The 21724-nt window shown below is 45.0% G+C and overlaps 1 protein-coding gene across 2 annotated transcripts in view; it reads left to right on the plus strand.

The window, feature by feature from the left end:
- KCNJ6 (potassium inwardly rectifying channel subfamily J member 6) overlaps positions 1-21724 on the plus strand; it is a 267146-nt gene that overhangs the window by 61505 nt on the left and 183917 nt on the right. Inside the window, exon 2 of one of the 2 annotated variants that reach the window (XM_019420340.2) lies at positions 18336-18387. The exons of the other annotated variant lie outside the window; for it this stretch is intronic. Coding sequence (XP_019275885.1) covers positions 18363-18387 — 25 coding nt within the window. The 5' untranslated portion in view covers positions 18336-18362. The remainder of the gene's footprint in view (positions 1-18335; positions 18388-21724) is intronic. 2 annotated transcript variants of the gene reach the window in all.

The following is a 21724-nucleotide window of genomic DNA, read 5'->3' on the forward strand; positions in this document are numbered from 1 at the left end:
GGAGATTTTTCCATAAAAATTACCTAGAGCTATATGTATATTTAGAATTGTTACTTACATTAAACCTTAAAATCCTACAAGTATTTGTATTTTTTTTTTTTTGGTCTTTCATGTTATGTTCTGTGTTTCCTTTGCTTTGTTGTGTGGGGGGGAGTTTTTTGAAATTTGCAAATTTGGCAGACCAGCGGTCTCATTTTGTTCTTCTAGAATATATACTATTGACAGAATCTATTGCCTCCCCATCACGAATTTTATTTAATTCAGGTTCTTTGATTTTCATCTACCTTTCCTCCTTCTCTTTCATTACCTGATTTGGGCTGATTATGTTGTCATTCCTGGTTCATTTAGGGATAATTCTCTTCAATAACGTTCTTTTGTTTCCTAATGACCTTTTTAGTTTTAAACATATCTGATCTTCCTGGCTCTGTAAGGTAAGGAACTGAAGTCTCTTTTACTACCATCATATCTTTCTCTTGACCACCTGGATTTTGTTAGTTATATTATTTTAACATTGCCTTCGTTTTCCCTTCTCTCTTCTTTTCTATAATCATCATTCCCGTGACTGTTTTATTCTTAGATCTGTATGTAAACAGATTCATCATTTACTGCATCCTTTGTCACCATTTCTCCTTTATTCTCTTAGATGGCTGAGGTGTGTTTTCATGGTGTCTTCAAAAAGGCTCAGAGAGAACTAGATTCCTTGAGTGCTTGCATATCTTTCTGTTGGAATGTTCATTTGGCTGGGTATAAAATAGTTTTGTCCCACTAGCTGTCCCTAAGGACTTTAGATCGGGTTCCATGTCTTCTACCATTGAATGTGTCCAGGCAGAAGTCTCAAGACAATCTGGTTTTACCCCCTTTCCAGTGTGTGCTTTGTAGTTTTATGCCTATCAGATTACTTTTTTTCTTTAAAGCCCAGTAATTATATCAGGATATATAACAATGTCCATGAATCCTTCCTCCTCCAGGATATAGTATCTCCTGTCAATGTTAAGAATTTAGCTTTATCAGAAAATTTTCTTAAATGATCCGTTTGATATTTTGTCTACTGATTTATTTTTTTTTTCTTCTCCAAGGATACATACTATATGTTGAGTCAATTTGGTCTGTAATCCATGTTCATTATGTTCTATTCAGTCTTTTTTTTTTTTTTTTTTTTTTTTTTTTTTTTTACTTTTTGTTTGTTCACTTTCTTTTCCTTTTGCTCTATTTTCTCAAGTTTGGCCCCATGTCTTTGATTGCATTTGCATTGATATCATTTCTCTTTTGGCCAAATCCAATGCTGCTTCTCTTATCATATTCATTTTATTTCTTCTTCTAGATGAGGTTTATGTTCATTCAGTTGTTTTATCATTTCCTCCTCCAGCTCCTGAGTATCTGCTTTTAGCTCTTGAAATATCGAAGTTATTTTTTTCACTAGTTCTCGGAGTTCATGGAGAATCATTTTGCTGTATTTTCATCCACTGTATCACAAAATGTTTCTTTGTGTATTTCCTTGACAACTTCTAGGCTTTGGGTTTTGGTTTTGGTTTTGGTTTTCTGCTTTTGGGGTTTTTTGGGGTTTTTTTGCAATATTTTGGGTACGTCCCTGCTCATTCTTAATGAATGAGAGGAGTCCTTCCTTCCTGGATCAGCTGTCTCTGAACGAATGGTATTGATAGCAGCCAAAACAGCACTGCAAGTCAGCAGGGAGTCTCTCTGGCTCCATGTGAAGCTCTAACAGTGGGATTTGTCAGAGTTTAGTCCTTACATCACTAGAACTAACAAAGATTGACAGCCCCAGAAATGCTAAGCATCACAGTGTCTCCTTTACTCAGCCATACAGGGAAATGGCTTCTTGCAGATCCAAGCATTTTCTAATTTCCTTCCGCTTCCTCTAGCCCCTCTGTGGTGTCACACACTATCCACGAGGGCTTTCAGAGCGGATCTTACGCCTTTATCTTGCTGTTCGGAACGTCACTCACACCCTGGATGTGCCCCCAGGATGGAGAAGGCCATCCTGTGTCAGCTCTGCCATGGATATTCAACATCAACCTCCTTCTTCACTGACTGCCTTCGTCCTGGCCCAATTTCTGCTGTATATGGTGCATATCCCTCTGCTTTGAGATCATAGACATTTCCTAGTTTAAAAAAAGATGATTCCTCGATTCCTTTTATGCTTCTTGGTCTCTTTACTATTTTTGTTTTAGAGAGAGAGAGAGAGTACAAGCAGGGTTGGGGCAGAGGGAGAGGGAGGCCCCTGACAGGGGACTCAATCCCATGACTTTGGGATCATGACCTGAGCTGAAATCAAGAGTCAGATGCTTAACCAACTGAGCTGCCTGGAAGCCCCTCTTTACTATTTTCTAAAGGAGGTGGAGAAGCCCTCATCCCATCATCTTAAAATTAGGTATCTCCACAGAGAATTATTTAAATAAATACCTATTCTTTGCTTCTACACCCAGAGATTTCAATTTAGTACATCTTCAATGGAGCATAGGCATCTCTAGGCTTAAAAAGAGCCCACAGGCAATAAATATCTAAAGTGCATGTAGGGAAGCATTTAGGGTGCCACCGAACACTACTTCCATCCAGAGTATTGACTGATGAGCCGTGCAGGAGCATCTCGGAATGGAAAGAAATCAAGTCACCCTTGGATTTATCCGTGTCGGCATCCTAGCCAGACCCCTCCCCCAGTGCAAAGACCGCCGTTCCCCCGTGAGGTTGAAGAGAGGCAGCTTATCCTCACTGTGCTGGTTTTGCACGGTTTTCTAATTTTGAACAATTTCAAATCAACAGAAGAGTTACAAGACGAATGCAGTGTCCATGCTTATACCCTTCACCTAGATTCCTCAACTGGTAGCATGTGTCACATTTGCCTTATTTGTACAGCCTCTCTCTTTTGAACCATTTGAGAATTAGGTGTAGATGTCAGGATACTTCACCCCCCGAATAATTGAGTGTGTATCTCCTGAGAACAAGGACACTTTGTACACTGGTCTGAAGTCTACCTGGTGCCGACTTGCCCATCTAGGTAGAGAAAGAGATTCAGGAGCAGAGGATCTGGCTCCCTGCAGAAGGGCCAGATCACAAAATCACCCTGAGTTCAAAAGCAAAAGCAGGGAGTAGGAAGAGGGCGAGAAAAATGGTAGCATCTCCAGGGGAAAGAGTCCAGGCCAGAAGAAGGAAATGAAAATGTTTAAGCTGGTTGCTGCCTTCAGCAGAGTAATTTTGTCCCTACCCCCACACTAGGGAATACGGCCCAGTGAACGCCACGTTGCATAGAATTGCCTCTCTGATATTTAGAAAGCAGAACTATGTGATTTTAAAATGCAAGGAGCCTGAAGAACTTCAGAAAAATGATGTTTGGACACCCCCACCGCCCAAGCTTCTGGCCATGGCTCCCTGACTGATGGAAAAAGCAAACACCATCTGCCCCAGCGCCCAGTCCCAGGGAGGATCCAGCCTTAGGAAAGAATTTTTGCCTTGAGTTCCCTGAATCCTACCTCCACTCCCTCCCCCTTGCCTTCTGCTGTCCTCTGGGACGGGGAGCCTGAACAGCTGCTGCCTGTCAGAGACCAAGGCTCCCGGCCATGCTTGGCCAATAGCCTAACTTGTAACTAATGATGGTAGGAGTCGTCTTTCCTTTCCTTTGGATAAATGTCAAACAATTAGGAACCACTGAATGGTCAGTGAGAAGCTCATTACTGGGAATACGTGGTCTTGAGAAAGATTCACTGTGTTTGAGCAGAACCAGGTTTCGTGGCTCAGCAGCATGAGAGAGCCAGATGAACGGAGCACATGGTTATGCAACGACTGGTCCGCAGGGAGAGGGTCCCCAGCAGATGCAGTCACTCTCAATTTCTGCCTTTTGAATTGGAAGTTTATGGTTGAATTTTTAGGTCTCATAAGGCATAAGGAAAGCTATTTTTTCTGCTCTATTTAATTTTTTTTTTTTTTTTTTTGGTCACAAAATGCTTAAACTGCACAAATGATGCAAAACCATTTTCAGCGACACAGACGCAGAATCTCAACCATCCTCCTCTCGCCTCTGTCTTTATATAGGAAGGTCCCAGGGACAGTCCGAACAGAACAAGGTGAAGATCGTGGCAATCCTCTAAGAGGAGGGAGAGAGAGGGTTCGAAGAGGAAGGCTTATGAGAATGAGAAGTCCTAGTCTCTCTTTCCTTTAAAGCCCTGAGATACGGAAACCACATTCCCGTCCAAAACATTCCCATTAACTGCATCCTCATCGCAACACTTAGAATGAGGGCAGAGCAGAGTGGCTGAGTAGGAAGGGGGTGGCACAAAGTGGGGAAAGAAGGAAAGATTAAAAGGATAGAAAAAAAAAAAGAAACAGAAAAATAATTTTTTTTATGTGTTGGAGTTTGACTCCATTGTGGTCGGACAACGTAATCTGTGTGATAACGATTCTTTTAAGTTTGTTGAGGTTTGTTGTGCGGCCCTGGATGTAGTATATCTTGATGTATTTTCTGTGGGCACCCGAAAAGAGTGTGTATTCTGCTGTCATTGGGTGAAGTTTTCTATGAATGTTGACCAACCCTCCTGGTGGATGGTGTTGTAGAGTTCCTCTGTATCCTTGCTGATTTTCTCATTAGTTGTTCCAGCAATTGTTGAGAGAGGTGTGTTGAAGTTTTCAACTGTACGGGGTTTGTGGGTTTGTTTCTTTATCCTTTCAGTTCCATCCGTTTTTACTCCACATATTTTGCATCTCTGTTGTTTGGCGAGGATACATTTAGGATCGCTGTGTAATTGCTGTGTATTTTATTCTCTCCGTCCCTGGTATTTTCTTTATTCTGAAGTCCACTGCATATAATAGAGCTACTCCTGCTTTCTTTGGATCAATATTTGTGTGGTAAATCTTTCTCCATCCTTTTAGTTTCAACCTACCTATACTATAATAGGAAATAAAAAGTCTATTGTATTTGCCTACATATTTTATCTTGTCATGTCTTTCTCCCTTATGGTATTTAAAAATTCTTTCTTTTTCATTTCCTCTTTGTTTAGATAGCTTCCTTTAACCATTCTTTTAGTATAGGCCTGCTGGTGACAATGCCATTATCTTTGAGGTGAGTTTCTTTTAGACAGCATATGATTGTGGAGTTTGCTTTTTATAAACTCTGTCTTTGCATTAGTGCATTTAGACCATTTATATTTAGTGTAACTATTAATATCTTAAGGCTTAAGCCTGCAGTTTTATTCTTTGTTTTCTGGGTTTTTTTCTGTTTTTTGATTCTCTGTTTACTTTTACCTGAATTTCTGCGGCTTACTTGAACACTTTTTAGAATTCTATTTTGATTTATCTATGATGTTTTTCAGTGCATCTTTGTTTAGCTTTTTCAGTGTTGTTGTAAGCATTACTTTAATAACTTATCTACTAGTGCCAACATTTTCCCAGTTCCAGGGTAGTGTAGAAACCTTAGAGCCCTTTGTGGCCATTTACCCTCCCCAATTTATAATATAATTGTCTTAAATAGTTCCTCTATCTACATTGAGAATCACATTGCACGATACTATAATTTTGCTTTCAACCATCAATATAATTTGGAAAACTCAAAAGAAAAAGGAAAATCTACTATATTTACCTATATATTTGTTCTTCCCATATCATTTCTCCCTTTATGATGTTCCCCAAATCCTTATTTTATTATTTCCTCTCTGTTGAGATAAGTTCCTTTCACTATTCTTTTAGGGTGGTTCTGCTGTTGATGAGTTCTGTCTTTTCCTTCATCTGAAATGCCTTGATTTCACCTCAATTCATGAAAGATACTTTTGCTTATATGGAATTCTAGGTTGACAGTTCTTTTCTTTCAGTAACTAAAAAAAAATTGTTACTACCTTCTGGCCTCCCCAGTTTCTGATGAAAACCCCACTGTTTTTTTAATTCTTTTTTCCCTAGGGGCAACGTGTCATTACCCTGGATGCTCTCAAGACTTTCTCTAGTTCTCAGAAGTTTGATTATGATGTGTCTTTGGGTTTATCCTGCATGGGATTCACTCAGCTTTTTGAATCTGTAGGTTATTTTCTATCTGGTAAAATCTGGGACTATTTCAGCCGTTATCCCCTTGAATACTTTTTTCAGCCCCATCCTCATTCTCCTCTCTACCTGGTACTCTATGACATGAATATTATATATTTTGTGGGAGCCCCACATGTTCTTAAGATTCTGTTCATTTTTTGTTCATCCTATTTTCCTCTACTGTTCAGATTGGATAATCTCTATTAATCTGTCTTCAAGTTCGCTGTTTCTTTTCTCTGTCCTCTCCACTCTGCTGCTAAGCCTACTCGCTGAGTCTTTCATTTCAGTTATTATCATTATTAGTTACAAAATTTCCATTTGGTTCTTCTCTATACCTTCTAAAATTTTTTTGCTGATGCATGGCTGTTTCTTTGCTGAGACTTTTGAATGACGGCTGATTTAAAATCTTTCCCAGATAATTCTAAAATCTGTGTCACGTCAGTGTCAGTGTTTCTCTTTTCTCATTCGGTGTGATCGCTTTCTGACTCCTGTTGTGACAAGTGATTTCTTTTTATTGCAACCTAGACATTTTGGGTGCTACGTTATAAGATTCTAGATCTTATTTAAAGCTTCTTTATGGCAGGGCCCCTCTGACACCATTTGAGCGGGTTAAGGGATTGCTTATTGGGATGTCAGTCTCCATTGACAGGGTGGGGGAGGATCCTTGTTGCTCGTGGGTGGGGACGAGTGTTCAGGCTCCCCACTGGACTCCCAGTGATACCACCCTGGCTGGAATAAGAAAGGCAGCTCATTATGCTTCCCCTATGGTCTCTGCCACACTTTGGAGGAGTTGCATTGTTACTGTTCAGTGGTGAAAGGAAGTGCTGACTCTACGCTGGGATCCTTTTAATGCTACCCCAGTGGGAATGGGAAGCTGCCTCATTACTGCTGAATTTGAAGGTTAAGTCCAGGCGTCCCATGTAGTCTCTGGGGGACCCATTACCCCTCAGTAAGGATGAAAATCTGTGCTTCTTTCTCTGTCTTCTCTGAAACCACCCTGGCAGGAGGTTTGGGGCACTTGTCACAGCCTAGTAAGGGTGAAAGTCTAGCCTTCCCATTCATCCTCTACTCTCGGGGGGCAGGGGTGGGGTTGGTAATTATTTTCTGTGGCTTTTGGCTCGAGTAGAGGAGTTAAGGTCTTAAAGTTTTCTTTCTAGGTTGCCTTTTTTTCTGGTCTTTTTGCTAGAGGCGGCAGACTTCCCTTGGGATGTTTTTATCTGTACCTGTTGACATTTCCAAGTTGCTGGCTTCTCCAGTAGCCACTCTGAGATATAAGAACAAAACAAAGCAAAAACCAGGAAACTCAACACCCCAAGATCCCTGGCTGGTATCCCTTCTTTCCCCCACTTTTTTTGAGCCTTCTTATGTTTGTTGTAAAATATAAAATACAATCTTCAAGGAGTTTTAGCCGTACTTAGTGGGGGGAATAGGGGAAAAACTACATCCACTCCCATCTTCCCAGAAGCGGAAATCAGGGAAATTTTAAATAAAAAGAAGGAAAAAAAACCAAAGAACAACAAAAAAGAAGAAGAAGAAGAAGAAGAAGAAGAAGAAGAAGAAGATTGGAGTGGTGTTCTCTTATTTTCCTTTCTTCTCTGAGATCTCTACTGCTGAGAATCAGCTGCAAAGTACCAAATAAAGGAGTCACTTTCGCTCTCTTCCCTCCTCTTCCCAAACAGAAGTTCAAGCTGAAAATATGTGAAAAGGAGCACCAGAAAATGATATGATGTCTATCAATAAATGTTCCTCATTCTCTAGCCCAGTAAATGTCACATTTGGTTATGAAATTGAATTTTGCAAAGTAACATTTTAAAAATACTCCTCCAACTTAGTGTCTTTTATAACTATCGACACAGATGAGAAATTGAAGAATCAAATCCCTTGTCCCCTGTACTCTTTCTCGCACGCGTACGCAACAAGCTGACTTCCTGAGTGATTCCAGTAACGGGGGTTCTCAGCGGCCCTGGAGGCTCTGCTGTGTCACAGTGTCACTTCCCTGGATGCTGACAGTGCCCAAGATTGGTCCGGCCTGGGCAGGAGCTGCCATTGTACCCCACTGGTTGCCCATCCGATTGGGGGATCCCCACGTGGGTCATCCAATATCGGGCAGCTTCGTCTTAAATGATTGGGTGAATCTCCTGTCAAAAAACATGATCATAACCCTCTCAAAAGCTCTGCAATATCATTGCCTCACAAGCCTGAGCCATGAATGAGCGAATGAATGAATGATTCATTGACTCCCTTCCTTTGCATTACAACCCAGCCAGTTCTTGAAGGGAAACGTAACGAATGGTCTCAGGCGGTATGGAAGAGCGCAGCCCTGGGGGAGGAAGCTGGCTCATTCCTGCCATTGGAAACTATAGGAAGACATTAAGAGGCAAGAAAATCTTGGGCACCGAGCAATTGCTTTCTTTGTGTAACCAAGATCCTGCCACAGTACCTTTGCACAGGGCTCCTTAATACAGCGTTGCATCGTTAGACAAACATAAGGCCTTCTAGTGACCATGTCAGTCCCACCACTTGAATGACTCCTTAAAACAAAGTCAATCTGCCAGGTCAGGTGATTCGTTTCTAAACATCCCGTATATGTCAAAGTAACTAACCAATTATTAGTATGTCACTGTCCTGTCCTACTTCATGAACGCCACCGCTACCCTCTCCGCCCATCTCTGATCAAATAAGAGAAACAATTCCATACGATCACAAATAAAAGGGATCAGAAGGGATTTTTTTTTCCTTGAATGGACCATGTCTCCGAAACAATTTTGGAACGGCTCTTCATAGGTCCTTTCATCGCACCACATCCCGGAGCAGAAACCCTTTTGGAATGTTCTGTACAAATCATCAGTCAGCAATCCACGTCCAGAAACTCCTGACAACACAAGGAAACAAACCTTATTCATCCTACTCGTATTTTAGTTTTCCTTCGGGATTTTATTTTTTCTTCTTTGGAAACAAAGGGATTCATCCTTTTTTTGCTTTCCAGCTGTTCCTGAAGTTGTCATGAGTATTGCCTCTGAGGTGCCCTATTTTGACAGCCGCGGGTCCAGAAATAAGAAGTCCTGTGACAGAAGCATGCGCAGGTGCTGGGGTGCCGAGAGCGGTCACTAGGAAAGGGATAGTCGGGGACAATGTCAAGACAATGTCAAACACACCTGCGCCAAAGTCCTCAATGACGAATAGGGGGTAATTGTGCAAGCAGAGAAAGCAGGAGGAGGGGTGAGCCCATGCCATGTGTTCAGGTCCCTAAAGGGGCTCCTTTGGCTGGAGGATAGTTTAGAAGCGAGGAGGGGTGGGAAACGCTCCTGGAGAAGTACGTGGAGGCCAGGTTTTGAAGCGAAGGTGCTGACCTACCACGGAATGGAACAGAGCTGGGAGGGCAGACCGGCCATTGTGACTCCACGGGCCCAGAACTTGGATTGTGGACCAACCGGGAGAGTAAAGGGAAAGAGTAAAGGGAAAAGGAAGGAAAGAATACGGCATCTGCTCACCCTTTCTGGTCAACAGAGAGGGGTTAGCAAAGCTTGTGCCTCGGATGAAGGCAGGTAGGAGCGGCAGTGGCCGCTGTGAGGGGTAGGTTTCCTGCAAGATGGCGCTGGAGGCAAAACGAACCATCTGAGAGCTGCTGACCCAGAAGAGAAGCAACGGATTGGGTGATGAGAGACGGACAGAAGAGTCCCTGCTGCTTCCGAGACGCAGCCCTTGGCAGTTGAGTCCTGGGGAGGCTGGGGCTGACCCTGGCAGAGACGCCTCCTAGAAGCAGGAGTGCTTGCCTGGGAAAAAGTCCCCCGATGGCTGCCGGCTACAGGCTCTGCCGACTTCCGCTGCCTAGAAATCCTCTGTGCCCTTCTGCAGCCTGGCTCGGTATCTTCTTTAAAAGGAACTTCTTGGTATGACTTTGGGGATAATGCTTGTCCTACATTTTATGATATTTCCAGGAGCTCTAGGAAAGGAGGAATGAGTCACTCATCCTATTCAAAGAAACCAACCACACTGGGCATTCAGGAAACGTTGCTGGGATGTTGGTGCTGGGAGTCTAGAGGTTGGCCCACAGAATTTCAAGCAGGGGAGGACGCAGGCAGAGGTGGGGTCGGGGGTGTTCCGCACCTGGAGGGTCCACCAGTTTCCCAACTGTTAGCCCTTCAACCTTCAGAAGTCCCTGAAGTCCATGCTTCCCAGGAGGCACCAAAGGACGTCCTCCAAACCCCTTCTTCCAACCTGAGCCCTCATCCCGAAGCCCAGGTGAATCAAGGGGATTTAGTACAAGCACAACCTTGAGTTTGATTTCATTTTTTTATGACATTCTCCTACCTCAGTGCATTAGGGCCATCGCCGGTCTGGTCAACGTGGCCACGGTGATGTCCTCATCAGGAACCCAGCAGGGTGACCTGTACAGAAGAGACCTTAGAAAGGGTGTCTGGGTGGGGCAGTGGCCCTCCCCACCTTGTGCAAAGGAGGCTGTATCCCCAAGGACTTCCTGCATGGCCCTCCTTCAAACAGTCCCCTCCGGGTTTTTCACCCCAAACCGTGAAAACTGGAGATCACTGTAGGAGCCTTGACTGAATGAATCAAGGAGGAATACTATCTAGGTAAAATTCTATCACATTCTGATGGGCAAGTTCTTAATTCTTCAAACCCCTCTGCACCTTGGTTTCCAGGAAAGAGCATGCGCTGTTTCCCCAAGGTGCTCTTGGAGGTTCAGACCTTGGCCCCCGTCCTCCCCTCACCGCTTCAAGCACCGCCCCAGCCCCAGCCGAAATCTCCCCCCTGAGCGACTCAGCCTGGCATCACGGCACCCGGCACCATAGCCCTCCACGGCGTGCACCCTGATTTGCAACGTCAGCCCCGTACCGTCTTCTCGTGTTTTGCCGCACGAGGCACCTGCTACACAGGCACCGGGTTTCCCCCACGTTTCCTTGTGCTGTGTCTCCACCTAAGATCCTCTGCCTCACTGTTCCCCTTCCCTCATGATTCTTCCTTTCTTCTTGACACATCGCAGCCCTTCCTCTGTGAGCCCGTTCTGGTCCCGTGGGTTAGAACTTCATTCTGTCTCTCTGTCTGTCTCTCTCTTTTCTCCCTTTCCTTCTCTCCCCTCTCTGTTCTCTCTCCCTCCTCCCCCCCTTTCCCTCCCTGCGCCCTCTTCCCTTTGATGTCCTTGGAACTCTCTTCCCCTCAATACCGTGTACTACAGCTGGTGTATATGCACGTCTTTTCTCCTGAACTAAGCTGGAGGCTCCCTGAAGGCAGATACAGAGCCTTCCTTACATGCGTCTCCCTCCTGTTCTATCTGGTGCCCACCTTGTGGAAAGCAATCCATGTTTAAGCAACGGGTGAGTCTAGGGAGGATGTTGGACCCGGATCCTCACCACGGGCCCCAGCCCTGGCAGCTTTGCTTCTGGCAAAGCTAGCTCTGGGAGACTAGTTCCTGGGGACACGGTTCCCGGTCACTAGTTCTTAGGGACGCAGGTGACCCCAAGGTGAAAAAGGCGGGTGCAGAAGGGAGACTTCTTGGGCTTGACACCCGTCTCTGCTGCTCTACCGGCTGTGTGGCCCGGGGAAATGTGCTCAACCTCGCCGTGCCTCAACCTCCCCATCAGCAAAGTGTGGACGCCAGTGCCCATTTCGTGGGGCCATTGTGAGAATCCAGTGGGATGGTCCAGTGATGCGCTCTCCATGCCGCCAGGCTAGACACTAAATGGGAAAGAAATGTTAGGGGTTACGATTTTTATTGTCCCAAACCATGCTTGCACGCCGACAAAAAGCTGATGTGTGGTTCTTACATCCTCCGCCTTTATATTTTAGTGGCTACTCAAGACAACATATACGGTACCATTTATAAGGGCACTCATTTGATTGGCTGTTTGAGGATGTGGTATTTTCCTTTTAGATCAGCCCCTCCCCTCCCCCGTGACCTGCCGTGGCATCCTGTCGGGAAAGAGAGGGGAGGGACGTTGAGGCTGGAGACCACAGCCGGCGCATTTATAGAGAACCCCGAGAACAAGGTGGGAGACTGGAGGGCCTCAGCTTTCACCTGGAGGTGAGGTCCAGTTGAGGACACGAGTTCATAAAATAGCATTATGATTTCCCCCTTGATATAAATGTTCCTTCAAACAGTTGTAACTTGAAAAAAAAAAAAATCACAGTTTGGTGACGAATAGAAGGACATATTTTAGAGAGATAAAAATATCCAAGATGTAAATATGACTGGTTTGAAATATATCAACTATGATGAGTTTTCCCCCTCATCCATAACGGCTCGGTTTCTGGGGAGCAGAAAGCGAGGCAGTTAGCACCACTGAAGACACGGGCGTCCCTCAACCCCGCCAGGTCTTTGCCCGGGGTGCCAGGGAGCCCCTGGCATGGGCAGAAGAGCCCCCTTCCACCTTCTCCAAAAGCTTTGCCCATATGACTCTCTCTGCTTCCCTCCACGCCCCCATGCACACACGCATACACACACACACACACACACACACACACACACACACACACACAGTTTCTTAGGCTTAGCTTTGAGCTACAGTTAGACTCAGTTATAATTGCCCTCATTAAAAACCTCTCTGTCATGTCAGACAGAGAGAAGTATATCTCTGGCATGGTCCCAGCAGAAAGCTATGCAGTCCTCAGCTGAAACAGGAGTGTGGGCATAAATCTCTCTCTCTCACACACACACACACACACACACCAATAAAACTGTTGAGCTTTTATTTACATCCCCAGGTATAGCAGAAAGAACACAAACAATAAGAAAACTAAATCCCCACTATCCCTGAGGGCCTATATTCTACCTGAGGAGTTTGACGTGATTTCAGCACAACAGACAGAATTTTTTTCAAGTATCTGTGGGCATGTTTTGCTTCAACACGTCATCATGATTCCTCGAAACTTTAAGTGTTTCTCTTATTCCATTAAATGCATGACAACACAATCGTAAGTAGAGTGGCTCCTAAAGCAAAAGAATTTCAGCTTTTCCAAGAGGAACCTTGTATTCTGATGGAAGGTTCTGGAAATGGGGATGTGAGGTGCGTGGCCACAAGCCATTGACACTATTCGCCCTCAAATAGCAAGAAGAGACCATAACTCTCAGCCCTCACATGGTAGCCAAAGGGAATAATGATTACACGCACACACTCACACACAGGGATATAATCCATGAGTGTGTTAACATACATTTTCTCATTTTTCTCGCAATGGGCTTGTGAGCAAGGAAACACAGAGAGACACTATCTATCCCACTTTACAGATGACCGAACTGAAGCTCCCAGAAGTTCATGGGAACTGGCTAAGAAATGGCAAAGCCAAGGCCAACAGCTTTCTAGACCTAGGTTCTTTCCTGGACTCTCCACCTTCTGTACTTTCTCTCTCTCTCTCTCTCTCTCTCTCTCTCTCTCTCTTTCAAAGTGATAAGAACATGCAAGCACAACAGACACAGTAAATAAGAACAATAAAATTTCAGGCCAAAATACTGATGCCTGCATTTCTGGTTTTCTTTTCATTTTACAAGGGGTAAACCTGTTCTTTATCCCCAGTATCAAAACTCTTGCTTCCCAGAAGAAAGATATTTCGTAAGGAAAATTCTTAAAGCAAACACATCTGTTTTTTAAATCTTAAAATATTACCAATACTCACACCCTCTCCCAAGCTAAGCACTTATAGACATCCTCTTCACATGGCTCCCTCGTCCTGGGGGCACCTTAGCAAACAGCCGACCAGCCTGTAAAGAGAAAACCCAGGATGCTGGCCAAGAAAAATAAAATGACTTGCTCAGGACCACAGGGCTTTTCAGTAACAGAGACTTCTGGTCTACCAAATGTGCATCCTGGCCGTGACAGCAGCACTGGTGGGAGCCTTCAGATGAGGCTACAGAGAGGCGGGACTTGACTTTCCCAAAGGTTCTGGAATCTCTTACCCCCATCACAAATGATGCGGTGTGATACAAGGATGCATTGGAGCATGAACAGGCATAGAAGTAAAAGTCAGGAAACATGGTCAGTAGAATAGGGGGGAAATGCACAGATCTACTTGTGTCCAGTGGAGTCCTTGGGGGTAAATTTGGGCGCACAAAGAGGAAATGGAAACTGGGGTGTCCAGGCAGAAGGAACAGCGATGGCCAGGGAAGGAAAGTAGCTACAACAAGAGAGTGATCGTGGAGGACAGAACCATCCCCTCCAAGCAGCCCTGGCTGAAAGACCAGGATTGACTGCTTACTTGCCGGACAAGTCTGAGAGATTTCGAGCTGGGCATTCCTGGGTCAAGTCTGCATTTTAGATAGATCCCCGGGGCTGCTGCAGGATAAGCCCTTCGGTGTTGAGGTGCGACCCGAGGCAGGTGGAAGCAACATTAATGGTCCCTTTAAAAGGCAGCAGCCAAGGGGGGTTAGATTGAAGACATGTGAACTATTGGGGGTGTGGAAGAAGGAGAGGGAGGTGTGTTCTCAGACTTCTGGCTTAGGCGCAACGTGGGTGGTGATGCTATAAACTGAAGGCAGAAAATGGAGAAAGAAGCCGGGGTAGGAGGGCTGGCGGAAGTGTGTGAGGGACAGAGGAGCTTTGGCAGGTTGCTTTGGAACATCCATTGAGCATCTGGGTGGAGTCGTCCAGTACCTAGCAGAAGCCCAACGGAGAGGTCAGAGCCGGTCACCAGCCGTCTGTAGACAATCAGGGATATTGTTGTGGGACACAGAGAAGACAAACACACAAACCCCAACGTGACACCGAGGTCGCCGGGTGAGGACTCTGGTCTCGGTGTCCCCGCACGCGGTGGCCTTTCCTATTTCCGGGGGAGTAGAGGCTGTCGACCAGGAGAAGAGACCCGCACGGTGGCACCTCCGCTCTGGGCAGGGGCTTCGGTTTCCTCGACTGTGTCCCCGCAGGGTTGGACTTGACGATCTCTTAAAGAATCTCTTCCAGCTTTCCTGCGCCGTAATTCTAAACCTCTCTCCAGTGTTGTGAGGCTGGTAACCAGAACGTTTGCTTTGGAGGAAACTCTGAGCTTGAGACGAGGTGGAGGCTTTGCTGGGGGCCGAGAGTGGGATGTCAGTGCTTCAGCGGGGTTGCAGGTGCAACCCTCCGCCCTCTGACGATAATGCGGGCGGGACAGGAGTTTGAAGACAGCCCGTAGAACGACTGAACCACTGAACACAGAAACAGATGCCATGATTCCCAGCATAAGTTATGAGATGGATGAGTCAAACTGAGAGAGCTAAATTTAGGGTTTCTAAGGTCCCCTCCCCCCCTCGGTGTCAGAAGTTTCCATTCGACTACAGGGAGGAGAAAAATGCTGATGCAGGCAGTGTTTGGTTTCCCCAGGACTGGGACATCCAACACATCTGAATGAAAATAGCTGCAAGGGGGTGGGGTGCCTGGGTGGCTCAGTCTGTTGAGCTTCTGACTCTTGATCTCGGCTCAGGCCGGGAGCTCACGGTGGTGGGATCGAACCCTGCGTAGGGCTCTGCACTGAGTGTGGAGCCTGCTGGGGATTCTCTCTCTCTCTCTCTCTCTGCCCCTCCTCTGCTCATTCTCTCTCTGTGTCTCCCTCCCTCCCTCAAAATAAATAGCTGCAAGGCCCACCCACCAGCAGGACCAGGTACGAAAGTTGGCAGGGTCCTTGGGTCCCAAGAATAAGGTGGTGCCACCCACCGGAAGATGGACGAAACTGACAGGGCCTCAGAAGGATATAATGGCTGGCATCTGGGTGCCAGTGCTCTGGGGACTTTCACCACTGGGGCCATCGCGGGAAGGCCAAGCTGAAGTGAGCAGTGATCCAGGGTGAGGTCCTAGGAGCACGGAGCCAGAGAATGAAGGAAAAGCAGGCCACACACCAGGATACCAGGAGGCACCGTGTCACCGGGGGGGGGTGGGTGACAGCAGAGCTAGGCTAGCAGAGCAGGGTTGTCGTGGATCGTCAACCCAGAGCAGGCGGAGGCAGAACAAGACCTGTCCTACAGGTCACGGATGATCATCATGGAATTCTCACCTTGGAGTTGCTTCCATGCACAAATTGTCAGCAACCGCTAGAGTGGGCCCGCTTTGAAGCAGCCGCTGTGCCCATCCCTGTGAGCCTGTGAGCCGCGACGAGCTTCTCTTCGCCTGCCCCGGTTGACACGCTTAGCCTCTCCATAGTCATGCCGTTCCCGCCTCCGGGCAGCAACCACGCGGCAGGCTGCGTATTGTGGGTCAGATGCCCCTGCAGGTAGGAGGGTGGGTCGCAGTTCCCGGGTCCGTCTGTTCTCAAGGGCAACGATCAGTTTAAGGAAGAGGCAGCACACCGATCGCGTGGCTGTGAGTTCAGGCCTCCTGAAAATCACGCGTACTTGCGATGTGCAGAGCGATTTGTTGACATTGAAAGAGGACTCTTCTAGTTTGGGAAGAGTGGCGCCAGGAGGGTGAATGATCATTCTGTGAGCCGCGTGCCAGCACCCGAGCCGCGACGACTCAAGCGCTAGCCAAGCAGCTGTGACTTGCTCAGCTCTCTACCGTGGCCACGGGGAGTGATAGATGCCACGTTGGCTTCTAGGAACCGCCATGTTGATGGCAGAGGGGCTGGAGCACGACCACGTGAAACCGAGAGTCCATGATGTATGAGTACACGTGAAGGAACGCTGTGGTTGTTCAGAAACAAAAGGGCAGGGAAGGAATAAGGACAATAAGAAAATAACAAGAAACTTGGCTTTTTTGCCTATCAGTTTGGCCAAGATTGAGGGGGGAAATGTTCTCATGCTATGGGCAAGTTGGCAAGAATGTAAGGAAATGAAGACTTAAAAATTTTTTTTTTTAGTGTTCACGTATTTTTGAGAGAGAGAGAGAGAGAGAGAGACAGAATGTGAGCGGGGAAGGGGCAGAGAGAGAGGGAGACACAGAATCCGAAGCAGGCTCCAGGCTCCGAGCGGTCAGCCCAGAGCCCCGATGCGGGGCTCGAACCCATGAACCGCGAGATCACGACCTGAGCTGAAGTCAGACGCTTCCCTGACTCAGCCATCCAGGTGTCCCAGAAATGAATACTTTTATCCACTCCCAGATCCAGCGTTTTGGGGGACAACTCATATGTGTCAAAATTCTTAGTACTCCTACTTCCTGAACAATTCTAACCCTAAGATTTGTCCTAAGTAGTTAACAGGACAGGTGCACCAAGGTGTGAGTTCAGGGATGCTCATCACAGCATTTTATAAAATAGTGGAAAATTGTGAGCAAATTAAATGGAATCTGCTTGAAGAAATCACGGTGACTTCATCCACGATGAATGCTATACAGTCTTTTAACAATGTGCTGTAGTCTACCGCACTGACCTAGAAGGATGTGGGAAAAAGTAGCTGACGATGTTGTACGGATAGTGTAGATATTTATATCTATAAAAAAGGAATTACATTTCCGTATCTGCGTATTTTCATAGGTACAGAAATGGGAATACAAAGGTTTTCACCGAAGTGTAAACAGTGGTTTTCCTCTGGGGGGGGGGGGTGATTTGGGGAGAACTGTATTTTCTGATTTATAATTTTTCAGTATTTTTGGAGTTCTTGAATAATGAGCATGTATCCGTTTCATACTCAGAAAAAGAATCAGGCTACAAAAAAGTAAAACAATGGCCAATGTTTCAGTTACTGCACATGTTAAGAACCCAAGGAAATTAAAGAAATCTGAAAAAACTGAAGAGAACTTTACAGTCGAGATGACCATGATTCTTAACAGCTCAAAGTAATTTTTCAATTAGGACAGATTCCATTTATGTATGTATCATTCTGGCTCGCAAACTCAGTGGGTAATAACCTATATCCCAGCTGAAACAAAAAGTTTCAACCCAAAATAGATATGGTTATAAACCCATCAAAAGTGGTAACTTTCAAAAGACCCCAGGAATTCAAAAAAGTAAGACAAAGGAAAAATGTATAAAATCTACTTAGCTTTTAGAAAAAAAAAAAAAGAAAAGAAATCAAATGACTGCAAAAATACCAGCTCCAAAAATACCAAAAAAGCTTCACCAGGAGAAAATAGAAAGCAAAGATTGGCATATGGATGTCAAAAATCCAGTGTCAGAGAGGTTTTGAAAACTGGTTGTGCGTCACCAATTATGTATATCCAAAATCAGTGTGACAGACACTCCCTTCCAAGAGCAATGGCAAGGTTTTTTAATGCCCTAAAAGTCTCTTTTCGGTGACTGATTATGTAGTAGCCAGAATATGAGATTTTTAAATTCGGTTCATCATCGGTGACCAAATTCTAATGTAGGAGGAAGAAAAGAAAGAAAGAGAGCTGTATCTGATCCTTTGTGTCAGTTCCCATTTCAGAGGTGTCTTCTACATGAATGTCTTTTCTTCTCATCTCCAGAAAAAGCACAAAGAAGAAACTACAGCGATGGCCAGGTTGACAGAATCCATGAGTGAGTAACTGGAAATTTCTTCTTTATTTTTGGTTTTAAATGGAAAACCACAAAGTCACACAAAACCCCCATTGCTTTGTGATTATCTGTCTTTCTCGTCCATTCTTGTGATCACCGAGGTCTATTTCACGTAGACGGGATTGTGTTGCTGTTACAAGGTGCTTTACTTGAAAGTCATCTTGTGTGGGACTGAACTCTGTGCTGAAATTGTTACCCCAGTATGGGGTTTTGTTTGTAGGTCTGTGTTGCGGATCGGGACCCACCATAATTCCAATCTCGCTTTTCGGAGGTTTAGGTACAGTCAGCTCACGTTTTATGGGCAGATATTCCATAGGCTGGATCATCATCTAAAGAGAAGAAAGAAAGAATGGCTTGTCGTTGTTAAACCTTTCCGGTGTGCTTCCGAATTTTCAGATTCGAGGATTTAAAACTGGGGTGTTTGATGCGGAAGTAACTGGTAATGATTCAGGTTTGGAACAGATCAGTGGTATCAGGCTCTAAGCTCATAAGTTAGATAAACGGGACACACGAAGCACTTTTAAGAGGAAAGAGGGATTAATTATAATACCTCCTCCTGCAAAATGAGACATGTGGCTTTGTACGTTGAGGTTTAAATATTAAAGACCGCGTGGATATGAAATAAACAGACAATGCGGGGTTTTTTTCCCCCTTTGGAAATATGCATTGTCCTGGTGATAGAATTCATACCTCAAGTTACAAGGGAAGGTTGCAGACACTTCTCCATCATCATTCGGGCCATGAACACCTTATTAAATTCGATCTGCGTTAATCTTGCCCACATTTATCTTGGCCCCTGCTTTCTCCTTCGACTATTCCTAAATCATGAGACTATTAAAATATGTGTCTTTCTGTAGCATAGTCAATGAATCCTCATCCCCCAAAGTCTACCCCCTCCTGGAAAAAAAATGATGGCAAAGTGTTCTTTACATTGAATTTTTTAATTCCGGACCCCAAATCCCTAATTTCCTGATTTCCTTTATCTCGAACGCATGCCAATTTCACCATGCAAATGATGACTCCACGGGGGGACCGCACAGCCACCCCCAGCATTTACACGCCTCTCTTACACTCATTTCTGTATCATCCCTGCCCTGTCTCTGCCTCACCCGTCTTTCTGACAGTAGTCTTGCAGACTGGAACATTGCAAAGCATTTGCTCCTTGGTTTGAAAGACCCCAAATTGGTTCTCTGCAAGGGAGAGGAGCTAAGTCACAGAATGCACTCTTCTCAGACCTAGAAGGAAAGAGTGAGGTGGCCAGTACCGTCACAAAACTGACGAACCTATGTGGTCAAAATATGCAGGGACCGTGGACAGCACCAGCTGATTCACGATCCACAGCACGTTTGCAGATTTCGTTCTAATCTCTAACTCCAAAGTCACCAGCACAAAAGACCCGTAGATTCTCTGAATGCTGGAAGGATCGATGGCCTGGAACCCAGCATCATTATCAACAAAATGGAGTCTTGAGCGTGGGGGCAAATTGAACTGGATGGTGTTGTGTGTGAGTTGTGATGCTAATAGTTTTTATAATTAGTTCCGTGTTAGAAATTGATACTCTAGTTCAGTGAATTTTTTAACTAGTCTAACTGAATCGTAAATAAAACATTAAGGGTGCTATACGAGTCAATATTTTCGACACGGTCACAATTTCTGATAAAGGTGTTTTAATTTTTCTATCTCTGTGGGATCCAGATGCATTTAAATAAGAGCCCCCCACTGGACTGCTGATTTGTGGGGCTTCGGTCTCCGGGTTACCTCTGCAATAATTTTAATGACTTTGATCTATGAATCCACTGGCTTAAGAGAAGTCTGTAAAAATTGAATTCCAAACCCTTGGGGCAGATGAAAGGGTATTGCCATTCTTCTATGAAAACGATTACATGGATATGTTCAACACACAAGGAAATTTAAAGAGTGAGAACAGATCTTGGAATCGCACCCAACAGTCCAGTTGCCTGAGCCTTATAGAGGTAAAGAACACTACTATAAAAAATGCAGAATTCTTGTAGGCACTCGCTATGAAAGTTAATCATGCAGTCCACACTAATAAACATTTCATCAAAACTAAACTCAGGAATAATGTTGTACACAGCTATACATTGATTCTACATAGGAAATCTACAAGGAAATAAATACATAATTATGTAGGGAGATTCTATCCGTAGGCTAAGCAAAGAATTAGCATACAATTACTACACAATGCATTTGATGGGAACATCAAATCCATGGCCACTGGGGAAAAGGGACATAAACAGAACCACAAATGCCCAGGACACAATGCACTGAATGGTTTTTCAGAGTCAGTAAACACTTTGCTTGTTAAACTGCCAAGCGAAAACCATCTGGTTAGGAGAACATCTCTGTGTTGAACCAGAATGGGATTGCAATTCTCCTGTCACCATACGGGTCCAAATGTGATCAATGGATATGCAAATACTGTAATGAAGATAGGTAACTTCTTCATCTTCCAGAGCAGGGAGAAGGAATATATTTTTCCGGGGGCTATTAATCGCCACCTCAAAAAAGCCTATGCGGTGTCCCAATTTTTTTACAAAAAAGGGCAAACAGAAGATACAAAAATGGTAGCAGGTTTTTTTTTTTAATTTTTAATTTATTTTTGAGAGACAGGCAGAGACAGAGCGTGAGCGGGGGAGGGGCAGAGAGAGAGAGGGAGACACAGGATCCAAAGCAGGCTCCAGGCTCCGAGCCGTCAGCACAGAGCCTGACAAGGGGCTCGAACCCACAAACCGTGAGATCATGACCTGAGCCGAAGCCGGCCGCTTAACCGACTGAGCCACCCGGGCGCCCCATGTTAGCAGATTTTTAAATGTTTAATTAAAAGAAACTTTATGTGATAAAAGTGAGATGACTTTTCAAAACATGTTTATGTCGCACGGCTGAAACGAGGAGGGACACGAAAAGGAAAAAGAAAAATAGAGAAAGGAGAAAAAAATCAGCTGTGGAGGAAGAGGTAGACCGCGAAAGTTCACATGAGAAAAATACCCGGGAAAAAAATACATATGAAAAGAGACCCAGAAGAAAGGTACAAAATCACAAGGAGCAGAAGAGGACAAGTAGGCAGAAAGGAAAGGAGGCACGGAGAGGTGTTCACAGACGGTCTAAACTTAGGAAACTGCACACTGGCGTTAACCAGCTGTGGACTTTCAACCCTTCAAAGGCTATTGATTTTTTTACCACTGCCTGTTGACATTTTAATCTGTGTCTGCACCTTGGAAACGGATATACTCATATTTACACCACCAGAAGCCCAGTTCCAAATGGTGCAAAACAAAACCCACATTGGAAGAGATCACTC

Source organism: Panthera pardus, unplaced genomic scaffold (assembly GCF_024362965.1).
Source record: "Panthera pardus isolate Hobbes unplaced genomic scaffold, ASM2436296v1 HiC_scaffold_16, whole genome shotgun sequence".
NCBI classification, from domain to species: Eukaryota; Metazoa; Chordata; class Mammalia; order Carnivora; family Felidae; genus Panthera; species Panthera pardus.